The sequence below is a fragment of the Phyllobates terribilis genome, unplaced genomic scaffold (assembly GCF_046119375.1).
Source record: "Phyllobates terribilis strain yellow unplaced genomic scaffold, ASM4611937v1 Scaffold_2__4_contigs__length_985480577, whole genome shotgun sequence".
Lineage (NCBI taxonomy): Eukaryota > Metazoa > Chordata > Amphibia > Anura > Dendrobatidae > Phyllobates > Phyllobates terribilis.
In genome coordinates this window covers 172,594,999-172,616,941 of record NW_027362762.1, presented here as the reverse complement: position 1 = coordinate 172,616,941, position 21,943 = coordinate 172,594,999, and the positions used below count along the sequence as shown (strand labels likewise).

The 21,943-nt window shown below is 42.7% G+C and overlaps 1 protein-coding gene across 6 annotated transcripts in view; it reads right to left on the bottom strand.

Moving 5' to 3' along the window:
- Window positions 1-21,943, bottom strand: part of B4GALNT1 (beta-1,4-N-acetyl-galactosaminyltransferase 1) — a 231,789-nt gene that overhangs the window by 64,972 nt on the left and 144,874 nt on the right. For all 6 annotated transcript variants that reach the window (XM_073663286.1, XM_073663290.1, XM_073663285.1 and 3 more), the window contains one exon: window positions 651-757. In XM_073663286.1, coding sequence (XP_073519387.1) covers window positions 651-757 — 107 coding nt within the window. The remainder of the gene's footprint in view (window positions 1-650; window positions 758-21,943) is intronic.

Sequence of the window (21,943 nt, the reverse complement as noted above, 5' to 3'; positions counted from 1 at the left end):
GGCCCCCGGTGTCCTTATCCAAGCCGTCCGGTGTCCCGCGGTGATCTAAAAGGACCTTCCATGACGTCATTTAGTCATGTGACGGGTCACGCGACCGCCGACGTCAGCGGTCGCGTGACCCGTCACATGACTAAATAATGTCATTGCAGGTCCTTTTAGACCATCGCGAGCTGCCAGCGAGCCAGGACGCATCACTAAGGAGACCGGGGCCATCAGAAGGTAAGTACAATGTATATATATATATTTTTATTTTATTTTTTTACAGGTACTATGGTACCCGGGTCTGGAGGAGTCTCCTCTTCTCCAAACCCGGGTATCATCCGCACATTGAACAGCATGATATCTGCATGATATCCGCATGTGCACATGTAGCGATGCGGATATCATGCGATTCAATGCAAGTCAATGGCGGCGAAAACGCAGCGATTCCGCAAAATAATTGGTAGTGCTGCGGATTTTTACGCAATGATAATCCGCAGCGGAAATTTCTGCAGTATGTGCACAGCACATGCGGATTATTATTGGGGAACATGGCAGGCCTTCTACCAAGTGTTTTCTAAGCGTTTCTGCAGCAGAATTGCCGCTGTGGAAACACTTAAAAAACGCATAGTGGGCACACAGACTTAAAGAACAGAAAAACTGTAACACACCTGGTATGAGTATTGTCTTTAGTGGACGGACTTCCACACCTTGAAAAGGGTACTGCAATGGAGAATTTGCTTGTGCAATAATAATCTTGTCTGCTGGACTATATGACCTGATGGAGGAAATGGAAAAAAAGTGTTGACACATTAGGGAAGTCTCACACATAGTGTTTTTTTTTTTGTTGTTGTTGTAAGGAACGTTACAGCCAGATGTTAGCTGGAAGTGAATAATGAATTACAAAACACACTACCTACAATACATTTTTTTGTCTTATGTTTGTCTTAATTTTGGGTGAATTTTTTCCATTGTGTTTTCCAAATTTGAAAAACAGCATAAAAAAAGGCATGGTAAAAATGAATTAAAAAAAAATCACTCAAAATGCATTAAGTTAAGTGGAAATTTTACAAGTTAACAAAATGGAATTTGTAAAAATGGCATACACCAAAGACAGCTGCTTATAGGCAATGCCATCAGCACTAATTAGCTAAATCAGGTTACTTGCATTTTTTTTCATTCCATTTTTGAGTGCAGTTTTTTTACATGCGTTTTGATCATGTTTTTGCATTTTTGTCTGCTTTTGGTATGTCATGTTTTAAATAAAAATGCTTTGTTTTGGACACTTCTTGTTTCTTAGCTTTGATAAAACTCTACTGACAAATTCATGTGCAGAATACATGCGTTTTACTACGTTTTTGCTCTGGAACACATACGTGTTTTTTATATGCACATTCAAGTCTATGGTGAAAATCCACAAATAAAATGCATATTTACTGGCAGAGAAATTGACATTTTGCAGATTTCAAAATCACACCAGAGGTCAGTTTACGCTGCATACAGTACATAAAAGGCACCTTGGGCAGGAGATTTCTTTAAATTCCACCCACTTTGCTGGAAATGTAATATGCTGCGTTTTTTGAGCAGCAAAAATATTCAGCGTCATAAATGAACCAAATACCCATTGGGGGGACTTAGCCTAAATGCATAAAATCCGCACTAATTAAGCAATATGTGAAACTAGCTCCAATACTAGAAAGTCAACATTCTATAGCTTAAAAGTCTGGAGGTCCTATTACTACAGAGGTAGAAAACTATTTCCACTTCATATTCAGAAACAATTCTATGCAAAAATCCACTGGAAAATCTGCTCAAGTTACATGAAAATTTTGCAGCTGATTCATGATTTCTTTTAAAGGAGTTTATTTGAAGTGCTAACACAAAGCAATAACATTTAAGAATGCTTTAGAAAATCCTCAGCTTTTCCCACAGGAAAAATATATCTTTGGACAGTGTTAGCCAGTAGGGTTGAGCGAGTATGTTCTGTCCGAGTATGCTCGGGCCGTGCTCCGATATTTACAGCTGCTCGGTGATAAGGTTAAATCGCTCCCGTGTGCATGATTTGCGACTGTTTGACAGCTTTATTACATGTGAGGAATGTGTAAGAAATAGACATTCCTCACATGTAATAAAACTGTCAAACAGTCGCAAATCATGCACACGGGAGCGATTTAACCATATCACCGAGCAGCTGTAAATACTTGGAGCTCGGCCCAAGCACACTCTGCGAAAGGGATAATAGAACATACTCGCTCAACACTATTAGCCAGTAGACAGTAAAATATTAAAATTTGAGAGTCCTCAGTGGTTGATACCATCATTTCAGTTAGCGATTAGAAGGTAATAAATATAAAGCTTTCAAGACTACTCAGGGCTCTTCATCAGGCTCAGCAGTAGGCCACATTCACACATTCAGTATTTGGTCAGAATTTTCCATCAGTATTTGTAAGCCAAAACCAGGAGAGAGTGATAAATACAGAAGTGGTGACGTGTTTCTATTATACTTTTCCTCTGACTGTTCCACTCCTGGTTTTGGCTTACAAAATACTGATGTAAAATACTGATCAAATACTGAACGTGTGAACGTAGCCTTACATAAAATCTAAAGAATCACATATTTATACACAACAGGACAGAATAGTGCAGTAATAAGACAAGTGATGTGAAGCAGAGCTATCAATATGGGAAAGGATGAAATAGTTGTGGCAGTAAATACTGGAGCAGTTCATAAACAGTGTGAAAGTTTTATTGTCCGGTGTTTGAGGTCTGGTCCCGGGTTGTGATGCCCCCAAAGAGTCTGAGGAGTACATTCCTTAGTTGATGTAAAAAGACATATTCATTCCTGCTCTGAATGTGTCAAAGGTCATCATATGTTTATACTCCCAGACTCTTCTATCTCTCTCAGATTTGAAGTTACCTTTTAATACCAGTAACATAATTTCCATGATGCTGCGATCAGGGCTACAAAAATATTTGTTTTTTTATTGTGTGGCGATGAGAATTCATCCTTGCTCTAAGCTTTTGTCCAGTCTCCCCTACATACAGACGCCCAGTTGGACGTTGCGCTGGTAATACCTGATCGGTGGGAGTGCCGGATGTCGCCCAAAATCAGATATTGATGGCCTATCCTAAGGACATGACATCAATAAAAAAGTAGTGGACAACCTCTTTAAAGGACAATCCCTTCTTGAAGTAAATGTTTGGCCCCAATAAAATAAAAAACCTATAGCCTTCGTACGGATTGAGCATGAAGAGGAAGTCAGAGATCAGCTGCAGCCCAGACTTCTTCTACATGTTCAAAACATACGAAGCTGAGGACAATGATGCCAGCGCTGACAGGGCGCGGGGCACCACATGTCATTCCACTGCACCAGAGCTGTTAGAACCCTCCTGTTTGTTTTTTTCCATTTTGTGTTATACAGTCACGTGACCATCTGCCTTTATATTCCAGCTCCGCCCTTTTGGCTGTGCTGGACTTCAGTGTTTGACTGTTTCTCTAGCCAGGTGCTTCGGTGCCTTTCTCTGTCAGTTCGCTTGGTCCTTCTGGGACCTCTAGTACCTTTTTGTCAGTTTGTCTTTTTGTGTTCTGCAACAACTTCTCTCTTTAGGAGGTGTCCCATTTTTGTCCCAGTCCTTAGTTCTTTTAGGGACCCCTCCCCTTATGCTATAGGTCTTCGTTCAGACTAGCCGAGGACAAAGGTGGGTCTGTTCGCTAGGAACAGGCAGCCCGCTACATTGTAGGGATTCGGCTTAGTCTTACTGTAGGGACAGCTTTCCCCTATCTTTCCTTAGTACTTGTTGCAGATTATAACAAGAGCTCCAGGACCGCGAATGCTGAAATCGCTGGAACGGTGCCAGCACAAGTACTGCAAAACACCTCCTATTCTATATAATACCTGTCAATGTTTAAAACAGGTGCCATACAGGTGGTGTCCGTATTGGATCCATTTTCTTTATGCATGCATTGAACTGCATAAGTGAGTCTTTTCCCCAAAACGGCTAAGACTAATGCATGCTGTGTAGTGTTGAGCATTCCGATACTGAAATATCGGGTATCGGCCGATATTCGCGGTATCGGAATTCCGATACTTAATTCCGATACTTTTACAATATCGAATACCGGAATCGGAAGTTCCCATAATGCATGCGCTCTGCAGTGTCTCTGAAGTATGACAAGCTGGATGGCAGCGCTCAGCTGAGATCCAGCCTGTCATCAGAATGCCATCCCAGCGTGGGAGAATTCTCCTGATCGTTTAAAAGCCGGCGGGCGGTAAAAAGCCGCCGGCTTTTAAACAATCACACAGACCCATACTGCTTCCCCGCAGCCTCCCACCCCGATCCTCCGCTCCCCTCGCCACCTCCCATCCCGATTGTAAGTTAGGACCGGGCGGGGAGCGCAGCACCAAGGAGCGGGGAGCGAAGGACCCGGGCGGGGAAGCCAGCAGTGAAAAGACTTCACCGCCGGCTTTCCCGTTCTGTGCTGCGCTTTCCCGCCGGTTATTTCAAATGAACAGCTGAGGTATCAGGTGATGCCGATCAGCTGTTCATTTGAAGTAGCCGCGGTGCCCTCAGAGGGTTCATGTGAGTTCATGCTTGACTGCATTGCATGAACTCACATGAGCTTTCCCACGGCCGCACAGGTCAGCCTCACCTCCCAGATGATCAGCCCGTCATGATTGGTGTGTGCGGGGTGTCTGTGCGTGTGTCTGCGGGTGTGTGCGATGTCTGCGAGTGTGTGCGGTGTCTGTGCGATGTCTGCGAGTGTGTGCGTTGTCTGTGCGATGTCTGCGGGTGTGTGCGGTGTCTGTGCGATGTCTGCGGGTGTGTGCGTGCAGGCAGACATAGGCCGATGTGACACTACTACTCCCATCGGCCTATGTCTGTCCCCCGTCCACTCGTGCCAGCAGGATCAGCTCGATGGGAGCAGTAGTTCCCATCAGCCTGATCCTGCTATTTAAATTGCCCTACTGTGTCCCCAATAAATTTTAAATACATGTCATTGGTGGCCAGTGGTTGCCTACAATAAATTAGTTCATACATTACCTGTCCCCGCCGATCGCCACCTAAAATAAAGTAAAAAATAAAAAAATATACCTATACTCACCTAGACACCTAATTCCCCGAAGCCATCGATCTCCTGTAATAAAATATAAAATAATAAACCACAACCTTATCCTTACCCCTCCGTAGTAGTCCACGAGTGTCCCACGATGATTTCCAGTTTAGAGCAGCCACATAGAATGTGACCGCTCTGAACCGCTACCGCCGCTAGAATGATGGGGCCGTAAAGCAGCCCCGTCACTGCATAAGCGGGTTCGCCGGAGTTCAGCCAGCGCTGCTCCGGTTAGCTCCTTTACGGCCCTGCTGTATCGTGAGAAATTCCCACGGTACAGCAGTGCCGTAAAGGAGGTCTCCGGAGCTGCGCTGCCTGAATGCACTCCGGTGACCTCAGTCAGTGGCTCCCGCGGCCGGGAGCGGACGTGTTCCCGGCAGCGTGAGCTTACAGCAGCCATGCACAGCTGTCACCATCTCCAGATGTCACAGCTGTGCATGGGAGATCAGCGCAGGAACGTGGACAGGTAACTATTTTTTTTTTAGTAAACTAAGAATTAAATAAAATTGTGTGTTTTATTTCAAATAAATTATTTTTTTCTGGGTGTAGTGTGTTTTTTCTTTTTAACACTTTGTAGGTTAGTAATGGGGGTGTCTTATAGACGCCTCTCCATTACTAACCTGGGCTTCATGGCAGCTGTCGCTGACATGAACCCCAAACCTATTACCCCCTGCCACCGCACCAGGGCAGCGTGGAAGAGCGAGGCTAAGTGCCAGAGTTGGCGCATCCTATGGATGCGCCATTTCTGGGGCGGCTGATGGCTGGTGTTTCTAGCCTGGGAGGGGGCCAATATTCATGGCACCCTTCCTGGGCTATTAATATCAGCCCCCAGCTGTCCGCCTAGCCTTTGCTAGCTATTAAATAGGGGGTACCCCACGTCATTTTTTGGGGGGGGTCCCCATTTTAATAGCTAGTAAAGGCTAGGTATTCAGCTGGGGGCTGATATTAGTAGTCTGGGAAGCTCCGTGGGTATTACCCACTTCCCAGGCTTCAAACATCTGCCCCAGCCGTCTGCTTAACCTCCGCTAGAGCCTAAAATTATGGGGGATCCCACGCCAATTTTTTTTTAAATAAATCCTTTATTTTAACACTAAATGACATTTGAGGAGTTAATAAAGATGCAGTCCCTAAATTATTATTTATTTTTTAATTAATTTTTCCCAAAAATTTTGACGTGGGCTTTGCCATATTTTTGTATGCCAGCCAGGTACAGCATCCAGCTTCTATGAACGCGCCATTTTCCGGGGTGGCTGCGGACTGCAATTTGCACCGGGGGGGGGGCAGAAAGCTTGGGCCTCCCTGCGCTGCAGATTCCATCCTCCAGCTGCCTAGTTGTACCTGGCTGGACACACAAATAGGGAGAAGCCCCACGTATTTTTTTTTTAATTATTTCATGAAATTCATGAAATAATTAAGAAAAAAAGGGCTTCCATATATTGTTGTGTCCATCCAGGTGCAAATAGGCAGCTGGTGGTTGGGGGCAGCCCGTTCCTGCCTGCTGTACCTGGCTGGACACAAATATAGTGCGAAGCCCCATGTCAATTTTTTAAATTATTTCAGGAAATTCATGAAATAATTAAAAAAAAATTGATGTGGGGCTTCGCCCTATATTTGTGTCCAGCCAGGTACAACTAGGCAGCTGGGGGCTGGAATCCGCAGCGCAGGGAGGCCCGAGCTTTCTGGGCCCCACCCGCTGCAAATTGCAGTCCACAGCCACCCCGGAAAATGGCGCGTTCATAGAAGCGCCATCTTCTGGCGCTGTACCCAACTCATCCAGGGCCCTGGTGCGGTGGCTCACTGGGTAATAAAGGGGTTAAGGCCAGCTTGGCATTATCAGCTGGCCCTAAGCCCGAAATTCATGGGGTCACGCCAATATTAGACATGACCACCATGAATTTCTAGTAAAGTATTTAAAAAAAAACAACACCCAGAAAAAAGTCCTTTAATTGAAATAAACACACAATTCTTTATTGTTCTAAATTAAACTATACTTACCATCACGCCCATTCCAGCTGAAGCCAACGATCTCCTGCAATAAAAGAAAAATAATAAAGCAACCTCATCCTTACCTTTCCATGGTTCCCACGACAGCTTCAGCTCTGCTACATCGAGATGACAGGCTGGACCGCAGCAGAACGCTGCCATGCAGCCTGTCATCCCGCAGACACTGAGAAGCGCAGGCTTGCTTACGCACCTCAGTGTCTCTCTGTGACGGCATAAAGATGAGCCGAGGTCATGTCCAATGAACTCGGCTCACCTCATGCACGTCACTGACAGCGTGGGAAAATTCTCCTGCACTCAGCGCTTCAGCGTGAGAATTTTCCCACGCTGTCAGTGACGTGAATGAGGTGAGGTCATGTCCAATGAACTCAGCTCACCTCATGCACGTCACTGACAGCGTGGGAAAATTCTCACGCTGAAGCGCTGAGTGCAGGAGAATTCTCCCACGCTGTCAGTGACGTGCATGAGGTGAGCTGAGTTCATTGGACATGAACTCGGCTCATCTGGATGCCGTCACAGAGAGACACTGAGGAGCGCAAGCATGCCTGCGCTTCTCAGTGTCTGCGGGATGACAGGCTGGATGGCAGCGTTCTGCTGCGGTCCAGCCTGTCATCTCGATGTAGCAGAGCTGAAGCTGTCCTGGGAATCATGGAAAGGTAAGGATGAGGTTGCTTTATTATTTTTCTTTTATTGCAGGAGATCGTTGGCTTCAGCTGGAATGGGCGTGATGGTAAGTAGAGTTTAATTTAGAACAATAAAAAATTGTGTGTTTATTTCAATTAAAGGACTTTATTCTGGGTGCTTGTGTTTTTTTTTTTAACTTTGACTATGGGGTTAGTAATGGGGGTGTCTTATAGACGCCTCTCCATTACTAACCTGGGCTTGATGTCAGCTGGCATTATAAGCTGATATCAACCCCAACCCTATTACCCCACTGCCACCGCTACAGGGCAGTGGGAAGAGCGAGGCTAAGTGCCAGAATTGGCGCATCCTATGGATGCGCCATTTCTGGGGCGGCTGACGGCTGGTGTTTCTAGCCTGGGAGGGGGCCAATATTCATGGCACCCTTCCTGGGCTATTAATATCAGCCCCCAGCTGTCTGCCTAGCCTTTGCTAGCTATTAAATTAGGGGGGACCCCACGTCATTTTTTTGAGGGGGTCCCCCATTTTAATAGCTAGTAAAGGCTAGGTATTCAGCTGGGGGCTGATATTAGTAGCCTGGGAAGCTCCGTGGGTATTACCCCCTTCGCAGGCTTCAAACATCTGCCCCAGCCATGTGCTTAACCTCCGCTAGAGACTAAAATTAAGGGGAACCCCACGCCAATTTTTTTTTAAATAAATCCTTTATTTTAACACTAAATGACAAGTACAGTAATCAACACTATCACTGTACTTCATATATATGTGACTGACATGTTTCTATCTATCTAATCTATGTATGATTCTCTATTCCTTCTATTCTAAATTGTCGGGTACAGATGCTGAATTGCCGGCCGGCTTTTTTAAAGAGACGGTGCATGAAAACACTATTATATTTTTAAATAAATCCTTTACACTAAATGACAAGTACAGTAAGCAACACTGTCACTGTACTTCATATATATGCGACTGACATGTTTCTATCTATCTAATCTATGTGTGAAGCTCTATTCTTTCTGTTGTAAATTGTCGGGAACCGGTGTATGCCGCTGATGAATTGCCGGCTTTTCGCGTAATACATTCTACATTATTCTTAGTTGTTTTACTTCATGTAGAATTAACCTACAAGGAAAGAAAGGGTTTATTTTCATTCCGATATTTGTGTCCCATTGACTTGCATTGGTTTCCGGTATCGGAATCGGCGATATCCGATACTTTTTGGGTATCGGTCCGATCCAATCCGATACGATATTTCCTGATATCGGAAGGTATCGCTCAACACTAATGCTGTGTATATTATTCATATAGACTGTTGGTTCATGCGGAAAACGTTCATGTCAACTAACACATTGAATAACAATGGTCTGTGTGCTGTCCATGGGCGGTTTGTTTTCCATATTGACAGCAATAGGACCGAAAATACCCTTAAGCAATGAAGTTGACGTGTCACTTGCTGGAGTGCTAAGGATATGTAAAGTTTTTTTATGTGGTTTTTAGTTGTCATAGACTATATGAAAAATATGGCACAATACAGCACTAAGATTGAATGTACAAACTAAGATTTTGTTTCCATAGATTTTTATAGAAATGATTCTAGACTAAATTTGGCAACTATTTTTGTATAAATTCACAATGAAATGTGCACTATTCTAGCATATCCCAATAAAATATATGTAAAGAAGTATATCCTTTTGTTGTGTTCTAAGTTTCGCACACCTTGTCAAAAAAAAACCTTTGTGTAAAACAGATATTAAATGTCACATTACTGTGAACAAGATTTAAACAGTCCCAACCAAAGGCAGAGAGGGCTGGAATAGGCAAACGCTAATGGAAGACCGGACATGACTGGGGTTTGAAATTCGGAGGTGGGGAAGGGGTTAACAGCAAGTTTTACACGAAAGCATGTACAAGAGGGGATGAAAGGGGGTGGGTCAAAGGCCAGGTCAGCTAAGGGGCACTGGTGTTTTATTGGGGGAGAAGCTACAAAGGGATGAGTAGGTTAGGGTACCTATATAGAGAGGAGGAGGAGTCCGGGCAGCACTTCATCTTGGATTCAGGACCAGAGAACGTCCCGCCCTTATCTTGGTATTGGTCGTTATCAAGCTGGTGGTAGGGTGCGGGATTTTTGTGTTTTGTTCTTTGTTTGTACGGCAATTGGCGGGGAGGAGGTCAGGGTTGGCCTAGGTTAATTGGGATTTGGGAACATCAGAGGGATGGTGACCCTTAATAAATTGGTGGTTAGTTCCTGCTGGAACAGTTTTCCAGGGAACAGTGAAAGTTGGTGTGGGCAGTACTTTGACAATTTGTCAACCCCGAGTTGAAGAGGTGCGACTGCCCCGTCTCATGCTGCACATAACACATCTGCATCTCTGGCTGCTATGGGCATAAATGGGGACAAACTTATGGTGTGGCACCCATGCTCCCCTGACCTCAACCCCATTGAGAACCTCTGGAGCATCATCAAAAGGAGTGTCTATGATGGCGGGAGGCAGTTCACATCTAAGCAACAGCTCTGGGAGGGTATTCTGTCCTCATGCAAAACAATTGAAGCAGAAACCATCCAAAACCTGACAAATTCAATGGACGAGAGAGTTCAGAAGCTCCTTTCGAACAAGGGGTCCTATGTGCAAATGTAACATCACCTAGAATAAAGTTTTGAGTTGAAAACTGTTTGATTTCAGTTTGTAATAACCTGCTAATGCTTATAATTTCAAAAATGACCATTTTTTTGTTATTAAAATGAAAAGGTTGAAAAAACTCTGCTGTGCATAATAATTTGGAACATGCATTTTGAGTGCAGTTTGAGTTTTTTATTTTTTAAAAAATATACTGTTATCATAGGCAGTTTGTACAAAAACCTTTCAATTGTACTCTAATAGTTATTTGACTGGAAAATTACAATGACTGCAATTCATATAGGTAATTTGGGAAAATCTGAGAAAATATCATTTGCATAATAATTTGGAACACAGTGTATTTATTTTTCTGAGACCCATTTACTTGAATGAGTGATTTTAATACACAAAACAGATCAAAATTGGACATGTCTAGATTTTTATTTGCTTACTGATGGCCTGGAAAAAAGTGCAAGTGATAAGGCTCATAGAGTGTAATGGGTATGTTATGTGTTAGAATCATAGAATGGTAGAGTTGGAAGGGACCTCCTGGGTCATCTGGTCCAACCCCCTGCTCAAAGCAGGATTCACTAAATCATCTCAGACAGATATCTGTCCAGCCTCTGTTTGAAAACTTCCATTGAAGGGGAACTTACCACCTCTCGTGGCAGCCTGTTCCACTCATTGATCATCGTAACTGTCAAAAAGTTTTTTCTAATGTCTAATCTGTGTCTCCTCCCATTCAGCTTCATCCCATTGCTTCTAGTCTTTCCTTGTGCAAATGAGAATAAAGATGATCCTTCTACAGTGTGACAGCCCTTGAGATATTTGTAGACAGCTATTAAGTCTCCTCTCAGTCTTCTTTTTTGCATGCTAAACACTCCCAAATCCTGTAACCGTTCCTCATAGGACATGGTTTGCAGACCGGTCACCATTCTGGTCACTCTTCTCTGAACTTGCTCCAGTTTGTCAATGTCTTTTTTAAAATGTGGTGCCCAAAGCTGGACACAGTATTCCAGATGAGGTCTGACCAAAGAGGAGTAAAGTGTGATAATGACTTTACGTGATCTAGACTGTATGCTTCTGTTAATACATCCCAGAATTGTATTTGCCTTTTTTGCTGCTGCATCACACTGTTGACTCATGTTCAGTCTATGATCTATTAGTATACCTAAGTCTTTTTCACATGTACTGTTGCTTAGCTCTATTCCTCCCATTCTGCATATGCTTTTTTTAAAAACATTTTTTTACATGTTTTGCATGCTTTAATAGTCTCCATAGAAGACTAGAAGCTGCACTTGTCTGATCCCCTCTGCTACACACAGACGATGAGCAGATTGCTGGTATGCAGCAGAATTGCTCACTTGCTATGAGTTTCAATGACTGGGTGGCGCTCATAGCAATGTGGCAATGACAACCACAGGGGTCTCCTGCAGACCCCAGGCTCTCATGCCAACCCACCGGTGACCCGCGATCATGTGACAGGGTCGCTGATGGGTGGGGCCAATGAGGCGCTTCCCAGAAGCTCGAGTTAAAGGCCGCTGTCAGAAATTGACAACGGCATTTAACAAGTTAACAGCCGTGAGTGGATCACGATTCCACCCACAGCTGTTGTGGGCACATGTTAGCTGTATAGATCAACTGACATGTGTCTGGAAAGGTGCGGGCTCAAACAGGGGGATCTGATGTGGGACATGCTATTGTGCTCCATGTCAGAAAGGGGTTAAAATTGTCTGGGACTCTATTTCTCCACTATCAAATTAACATAAATGTTTGGTTGAATTTGGAGTGTGTGCTTGTTTGGAAGTCAGAAGAAACTCAATCAATACGCTAAAATTTACTTTTGTTATCCTAAACATTTAATATTCCAGCAGTGACCACAATTCTTCAATAGCACTGACAAGTCCTATCACCCATAACCAACTTCTCCACCATTACCAATTAAAAGTTATTTATCTTACTCTCCAAATCACATTTCATGACCGGTCCACTTGACCCTAACCCATCTCTTCAACCTATCACTAACTACTTGCATCTTTTCTTCTTCCTTTAAAAAGAATCTGTCGGTAGGATAAACCCTTCTAGGCCGTCTATATAGCCATGTAGGTCATAGGAAGCTGAATAAAATTACACCTTGATATCTGCGATCTGACTTCTTATTCCAGAGAAATCCACGTTTTTCTTAATATTTAAATAAGCTGTTAAGATCTATGGGCCGGACACTGATCTGGATGAGAATATACCTCCAGAGCTTATTTCAAATAAAAGGTGAAGTTACCAGTGTGAGAAATGTAACTAACACACTGAACTTTGTCTCCTTACAAACACATTTGCTGCAGCTCTCACAACTCTGTATTGCAACAATATTGCAACACCGGCTGCCTGTGAGATGGAACCTGCAGATGTATCAGGTATAATCACACACAGCTCTGAAGTAAGATCAAGAGAGCAGTGAGCGGCCATTACACATCACACTGGTAACACTCATTTCCTGTGTAGGCTACATATGTTGTTTGGCATATACAGTGGAGAAAATAAGTATTTGATACACTGCCTATTCTGCAAGTTTTCCCACCTACAAAGAATGGAGAGGTCTGTAATTGTTATCATAGGTACACTTCACTTGTGAGAGACAGAATATAAAAAAAAAAATCCAGAAAATCGCATTGTATAATTTTTACATAATTAATTTGCATTTTATTGCATGAAATAAGTATTTGATACAACAGCAAAACAGAACTTAGTATTTGGTACAGAAACCTTTTGTTTGCAATTACACAGGTCAGAAGTTTCCTGTAGTTCTTGACCAAGTTTGCACACACTGCAACAGGGATTTTGGCCCACTCCTCCATACAGATCTTCTCCAGATCTTTCAGGTTTTGGTGCTGGCGTGAGCAGGAGGACCTTGCGTGCCCTGCAGGATTTTAATCAATGATGGTTACTAATGGTAATGTTTGAGACTGTAGTCCCAGCTCTCTTCCGGTCATTTACCCGGTCCTCCTGTGTAGTTCTTATCTAATTCCTGACCTTTCTCGAATCATCCCTACCCCACGAGGCGATATCTTGCATGGAGCCCCAGACCAAGGAAGATTGACAGTTGACTGTTTCTTCCATTTTCGAATATTTGCGCCATCAGTTGTTGCCTTCTCACCCAGATGCTTGCCTATTGTCCAGTAGCCCATCACAGCCTTGTGAAGGTCTACAATTTTGTCCCTGATTTCCTTAGACAGCTCTTTGATCTTGACTATGGTGGAGAGGTTGGAGTGTGATTGATTGAGTGAGTGGACAGGTGTCTTTTATAGAAGTAAATAGTTCAAACAGGTGCAATTTAATACAGGTAATGAGTGCCGAAAAAAGAGGGCTTCTTAAAGAAAAACTAACAGCCTGTGAGAGCCAGAATTCTTGTTGGTTGGTAGGTGATCAAATACTTATTTCATGCAATAAAATGCTATTTAATTATTTAAAAATCATACACTGTGATTTTCTGTTTTTTATTTTTAGATTCTGCCTCTCACAGTTGAAGTGAACTTATTTTTCCCACTATAGACTAAAACCATGGATTTAGAAGGACTGTCCTCTAAACTGCACTGCACAATAGAGATCAGCTCATGCAGATTGGCTTAAAAAGACATTTCTATGCAGTTTGGGGTATTCTTAGGGCCAACGTCTTGGCCATCACAAAGTATGATGTCTCCTCATGCAGAATGACACTCCCATGATGCCCCTTCATACAGTAAAGAAGCGCATGACAGAATATTGAGGTTCCTTCAAATTATTACCTTGGAGACTGGGCTGTGGAAGGCCAGGACTCACTACACTGCAAAGGATTATTAAGGCTCATAGTTCGAATAATGACCTCAGGATTAAACTTTTCCACAATCGCTATCCTTTATCCGGTCACTGGTTTATCCTCTGCACTTACGGGGAACAGTAGCTTCTGTCAGCCAGCTGCCTTTTGTGTTTGTGGACTGACTCTTCCTTCACTCCAAGATTCTGATTAGGTTCTGATCTGCTCCTTCTTCACTCCTCAGCTATCTGACTTTTATCTTCACCAAAGTTCTGCCTACTACTTGAACATAGGTTGCCTGCCAAGGGTGGACATATCATTAGTGCATCATATTCAACCACACAGGGTTCCAAGAGGCAAGGTGGCCTTTTTCCATCTTCAAAGCAGGTGTAATTATGCACTATGATGAACTATCGGACTGCAAAGGGCTCATATAATGTTCTTGCATAGGGGCCCTCTTCTGTCTGTGTCCATTCCTGTTGCCTGCATCCCAAACATCTCATGTCTTCCCTGGCTGCTACTTCTATTGCCTGTGGCTCTTTTTCCTTTATATTTATTCTCACATGTCATTGTTCTCTTCTACTGTTTTAAAAGTTTAATCCTTCTCTTGAAACATCTGGAGTCCTAGGTTGCATAAAGAAACTGTGCTTGGCCACCAATCCCAATTCTACACATGGAAAATTCTTCCTAACATATGAGGTCAGAGTATATTCTGATTAAATGTTCTAATTCACCTTACGCCCTCTTCTCCCTGTACCTCAAACACAGGCATGTGTGGATTGAGCTGTTGCACCATTTTTTATGGTGTGGGTTCCCATATACATCACAGGGCTCTCCACCAACTTATTTTGTAGAAGTATACAATTCCCTGAGTATAAGGGTTGTACCTGTAAGCTTGCAAGTAGTCAACAGAGTCATGATTCTCCTATGCTTGGACATGGTAGCACATGTGAACAGAGGATTGCCACTGCAAATGGTGGGGGCAATTTCTTGCAATATAGCCAGCTTGCCCACATCTCATACAGTCATTATCAGTCAGCATTATTTCATGCATGTTTGTTTGTTCCACCAATGTGGACTTTGTTCCCAATACTGAATATTTTTCATTCACTGAGCCGCTATTTCCTCTTTCCATATGGTCATAACCTTCTTTCAATCCTAAATCTTATTTGCAAGTGAGCTCATTCGGGTCTCTTCTTCTTTGTGTTTTACAGTTTTGCTTCAGATGGTGATGCTGATGCAATTGCACCAAAGTGTTCCTCCTTCTTGGTAATTGCTTCTTTTAAGATTTTATACAATGTCAACTCTGTCTCTGTTTGCCATTTCCTTCATGACCCATCAATAAATGTAGGAAGAACTGATCTTATATCACAATATCATGTTGTCAAAATCTTTGAGATCCCCTTCCTTCCTCTTGCATCTGAACTGCCATCAAGTTGATTAACAAATTGGGACAAAGCTTCTTCTTTCTATCTGGCAAAAAAAATATTTGAGGAACACCCACAAAGGTGGTGTCCCCATGAATCTCTTAGAGGGCCATAGATATCTTTTCATATGTTCTTCATTCCAGTTCTGGTTATAGCAGCATGGGTCTCTCGCTTCTCCCTCTAGTGTGCTCAGTGCTAGTTTAGCCTTTAAATGTGTTTGTAGCATTTTCCCTACCAGGCAGCCCCATCTATTTGTTTCTTTCACTCTTTTATGACCTCGAATAATAAGTTTGTCCCATCAAATTTTGTCTGAAGGGGCATATGAGCTCTTATTGGCACCATAGCTGGTTTGAACACTGGAGATGATGAGCTCTTTTAGTATCATTGTCTGTTTTATATTTGTTTGTGATGCCAAGTTGTAAAAATCAGAAGCAGTAATAATATGATAATATAATCACAGGACAAGGGGTAAGCAAGTTGTAAACCACTAAACACATTCTCAGAATCATTTTTATTCCACTGCGGAGGGCATAACCATGAACAAATTGTACTTTACTTGTTGTGGTTTCAAGCAAATCCTAATACACTTTATCACATATTTAAGGGGGTTATACACTACTACTCCTTCTTAAACACTACAATAATTAAAGTAAAATAATAACAAATTATACTCAACTTCCAGCAATGTCGGCACTGTCCCCCAGGAGCTCACATGACTTTGCTATGTCCAGTGAGTGCTGCAGCCAATCAGCTGCCACTGATAGGCTGCAACATTCATACGTCTGTCATATGGAACTCCGGCAGGAGGCTGCAGACAAAAGATGCCCGCTGATGGGCTGCTGCGCTCAGAATTTAGCATTGGGCCACTGGTAGAACATCCACAAGCTACTGTGTACATAAAATATCATTGTTTTTCAGCAGCACATATCTAGTTTACACAAGATGATGGGCTGCCTACAATGAAGAATTTAAAATGACAATGAAATATTCAACCACCAGATGAATGAGCATTTTGCTAAGTCGTTGGGTAATCTCCAGAATATTTACACAAGCCTTTAGAGTGTATACAAGGGTCTGATTGTTGATTTGAACCTGGTGGGCCAATATTCCACAGGCCGCAATCAATAACCTGATCAACTGTATACGAAGCCCCGCTGTGCACAAGTTGTACAGGAGGGTCCCCGGTGGCTTCTCCTCTTCCCGCTGACAGTGACTGACAGGTTTCTTCCTATAGGCAGAGACTCATTGTCAGTGGGCAGGGAGAAGCCACCGGCAGCCACCTGTATGACTATTAAAAGTATGTGTTTTTTTTTCTCTAAAACGTTGCAACTTTACATATACAGTACAAACATACCTGGCTGGGATACTACACATGGTTTGGGCAGCATGTATCACCTGTCAGGCTCCCTTGAAAAGGGTTGCCCAGGCTTGGAATAAAAGTCTGCAGTTAACCTATGTGACTGCATGTTGCTTTAATGATAACAGGGTGCAGTGCGCCTGCTGTCATGAGTCCGATTAGGTGCGATCAGGTGGTCATGTGACTGCATGTATGGTGTTTGCTCGTGCCGACTAGATAAGTTTGGCATCTTTCAATACAAGAGAATGGAGAGAAGCCGGAATTGTGTAGTTGACAAGTTGGATACCTGCGGCCACACGACCATCTGCTCACATCAGCGATACTGGGACCATTATTACTGAACATGGGGGGGACTCAGGGGACATTATTAAATTTTAATACAAGTAGAACTCGGCACTCATGAGAGGTATGCAACAAGAATTACATTTTATTCATAATCCAATTAGTCCAATGTGAATAAAATTTCATTCTTGTTGCATACCTCTCTTAATTGCCATGTTCTTATTATATTTTCTATCATGGATTAGAACCCTATTCGGGCACTTTTTCACAGTCCCAGAGTGCCATATACTAATTATTAAATGTTAAGCGAGCATTTAAGAAGCATTACTGTTTATAGCAGCACCAGTAGCATAGCTACCACGTGACAGAGGGTACGGTCATCCCTTGTTAGTGGTCACCCAGTACTACCATCACTCCTAACTGCATCGGCATACACAGCACACTGATATAGTTAAGCTCTGTGGTAATGTAGGGCGATATGATCTCCCTGTACTACTGCTCTCCGTTTTGTAGAACGCATGTTGCTTTAAAATTGTGGTTTATAGAGCGGCAGGGTGATGCACTGGCCAAGATGTAAGTGCATGCACAGGACTTCAGAGGCCCAGCGCGGTGACGTCATTGTGCGGCGCCGGGACTCTGGTGTCCTGTGCATGCGCTAGCACGATGACACAGCATTGGTCCACCCACGCTTTACCGGTGTACTATTTAGAATCCTGGATTAGGTGAGTATATGATTTTTTTTTTTTAAATGAAAACTTGTAATGTGACTGTTGGTGTATCATAAAGAATGGGAGGACCCTCATACATTGTAGGGACTATTATAGGGTGCCATCATATGGTGTTGGATCCTCATAAAGTGTGGGGGTCACTATACAGAGTGGGAGCTAATGTGGGGGCCATTATACAGTGCGGGGACTGCTGTTGGGACCATTATATGATGTGGGAACTAATAAGAGGGCCATTATACAGCTTGCAGGCCATCACACAGCATGGAGACTACTGTGGGGGGCCCTCATACAGTGTTGGTGCCAATAAAAGGTGTGTGGACTACTGTGGGGCCATTATATATAGAGCTAATATGAGGGCCGTACAGTTTAAGGGACATCATACAGTGTGGGGATTACTGTGGAGGCTAATATACAGTATGAGAGCCATTATACAGTGTGGGGCCATTATATAGTATCCAGGCTACTGTGGGAGCTATCATACAGTGTGGGGGCTACTATGAGGACCATTAAACAGTGTGGGGGCCATTATGCACTGTGGTGGCCATTATATAGTGTAGTTGTTACTATATAGTAATATAGTATCTAGGCTACCGTGGGAGCCATTATACAATGTGAGGACTACTGTGGGGATCATTATATTTTGTTTTGAGAGAGCAAAGAACCCACCATACTGTGTATTGGGGAGCTGTGGGTCCATCATACTGTATATAGGGGAACTGTGGACCCAGCATACTGTGTATAGGGGAGCTGGGGGTCATTATACTGCGTATAGGGGAGCTGTGGGCTCATAATACTGTGTATAGGGGAGCAGTACATGTGGGGACTTAGGGGACATTATTAAATGTTAAGTGGGCACTTATTGTTATAGGGGCGCTCAGGGTATTGTGACTGTCAAAGATGCACAGGAGGAATTATTACTTTTTAGAGACTAAATGTCGACACTGTTTTCTAGGGTACTTGCACAGGGTATTAATATATTCTAGGGGGCAATTTTACCATCTAGAGAGCACAAAGGAGGCATTTTACCTTGTCGGGGGCACAGTGGTGGGCATTATTATGTGGGGAAGTAAGAGGAACAATATATTTGTGTCACTCAGCAGCTGCAGTAATAGGGACACATACAGCAGCAGATAAGCATTGGGTTATCAGTAGGATGAGGAGTTTGTACACGTTGGGAATAGATGGGGCCGGTCTTGGAAATGTGAGAAGTCAAATGTGTCTTTGTTGTAAAGTTTGCATATGATTCATGGCTGGAGAAGTTGTTGGTCTGGGCCAGATGTAAAATACGGGAAAAATGAACGACTCCATCAAAAAGAACATCAGCTGTAAGTCACCATCTAAGGGGTGTTCATTAAAGATTTCCCCTGACTCACTTCTATTTATCACACGGTGCTGAAACTTTACATATGTAGTGATATAAGTCTCTATAGGTTACGTGCCAATTTTCAACTCAGCACTGATAACGGTCTTGATTTTACAGGTGCTGAAGTGGTGTGAGGTTTGATAATGGACCCAGTGGAATACAGAGCAGTCATCAAGTTCCTTTACTTGAAAGGCCGCAAAGGAGACGTTCGATGAGATGAAAGAGGTTTATGGTGATGATTCCCCATCATTTGATGTAGTCAAGAACTGGCATCGTCAATTGAAATGTGGTCAGACTTCGGTGCAAACAGCTTCAATTCCAGGGTGACCCCACTCTGCTATTGATGAACACACCATCCAGCAAGTGGAGGTTGCCATTTTTGAAAATCGTCACGTAACCATTCGCCACCTAGCCGAAAATGTCAAGATTAGTGTTGGGTCATGGAAAAAATCCTCCATCTTCACATGCATAAGGTATCCGCTAGCTGGGTTCCATGGCTGCTCAAACCTTTCCAGAAGCAGGAACGAGTCGAATGTTCTCAGGCTCTATTGACGATGTGCCCTGGAGGACTTTTTCAACAGACTGATCACACAGAATGACAGCTGGGTCCATCACTATGATCCTGAGACTAAAGTCCAGTCGATGCAATGGAAGCATCATGACACACCGCATCCAAAGAAGGCACGTGCCCAACCCTCGGCAGGCAATGTCATGCTCACAGTATTTTGGGACCAGCACGGAGTAGTATTGATGGATTTCATAGCAAAGGGTACCATGATCACTGGGGCATACTATGCTTCACTGCAGCGGAAATTGCAGGAGGCCATCAAAACCATCGACTTCCACCTCTTTCCAAAAATGAAGGGTTTTTTTTGAAGGGCAAGCATTTTACAGATGATGAGACTCTGATTTCCGAAGTCACAAAGGGGCTTTTGGAGCAAACTGTCGACTTCTACAAGCGAGGTGTTTACAGTTGCTTAAAGAGATGGGAGAAGTGTGTGTCCCTAGGTGGCACCTATGTAGAGAAGGAGTAATAACTGTGCCAAGTTTCATTGCTCTCAGTCCACAGGAAGTGGGTCAGGGGAAATCTTTAACTAATGCCCCTCGTATAACTGTACTGTGATCTCTTATATGTTCTGCAGAACTGGTATCTACCACTGGATTTAAGTTTTGTGATAACCTGCAGGGTAAACAGGGTGCTCAAATTCCATGTGGTTGAAGTTCTCAGCTATCAGCAGACACAGAGAATTTTATAATTGCTTGTAATGTGAAGACAGAATTGCAGAGCTTCACCATTTGAAATGTCCCTCTGCCCTGCAGATAATTGAGCTAAAAGTATATCTTTCATAGTTTTACAGTTGATAGAGCTGAAAAAGACATAGGGCAGTCAAGTCCATTCCTACTCATCTGGTAATACTAATATGTAGCCCCAAACAGCATCAATAATAGTTATTACTCACCCTGCAAAAAGTCCCAACTCGAATCCACTTATAAAAAAAAGATTATGTTCTGGCTCTCATACTATAGTTTTTATTTTTTTTTTTAATTAACAAACCCTAACAAAAATAAATTTGGGATTTCACTATTTCCAAAATAACACTGGTCTGCAAGGTAAAGTTGACATGCCATTTTTCTTTTACAATGAATGCATAAAAGAGAAAAAAAAATTGAAGAATTGCATTTTTTTCACCCCCCTCTCTCCGTTTAAAAAATATTTTTTTTCCATTTTTTCAAACATTATATATTTTAAAAGGTGCTATAAAAAATACAAATTGCCCTGCAAAAAAAAACAAGCCTTTATAAGGCTATGTCGAAAAAAAAAAGTTATAGTTCTTTGAAAGTAAGGATTAAAAAAATGGAAACATTTAAATTGATCTAGTCTTGAAGGGGATAATACATGTAATCCCATAATATATTCTGTAAAGAATAAAAGTATAAAAATAGAACTTCTTCTTATTTAAAATAATGACATTGCTTAAAAGTCAGATTTACTTTATTGCAACACCTGAACTTTGAATCTAGACTATTTAGTTTGCTATACATTGCGTTCTCTTCCACATTTTTACATATTATTGCAGTATTCTAGCACATGATAACTTCCCATGTATTACTCATTGACATGTTGACGGTATAAAGGAATAAAGCGGATGTGTGTTTTTTTTTACTGATGACATCAGTCAAGTTAGTGGTCACAAAATGACCATAAACTCAACTAAGAAAATATCAGTCATCTTTCCCAAGAAGAAAAAACTAGAATATAGAATGTACTGCCCCCATACATATTAGACTAACATCAGCCACACCCGTACAATACAGGTGAGATCAGCCAATCGTCTGATATGTTAGAGAGCCTCCTGAATCTTCCCCGACAAATGATATTGAGGGAGAGAAGGATTATTTTGTTCTTGGGGAGATAAGTTGAACCAAGCGCTCCTGTTTATGGGGTACTCAGGTGAGATAGCTGTCAACCGAAGAACCGTTCAGCCAACACCTATTTATTGTGTATGAGTAGCTTAATGCTCTATTAACATACCCTCTGTTGGAGATTTATGACAACAGAATCCCTAAACGTATACCTCTGAAGGAAGCCTGGAGGATATCCTACTGTATAGTGATGCAGTAGACAGTGGAATATCTAGGGGGTGGGCAAAT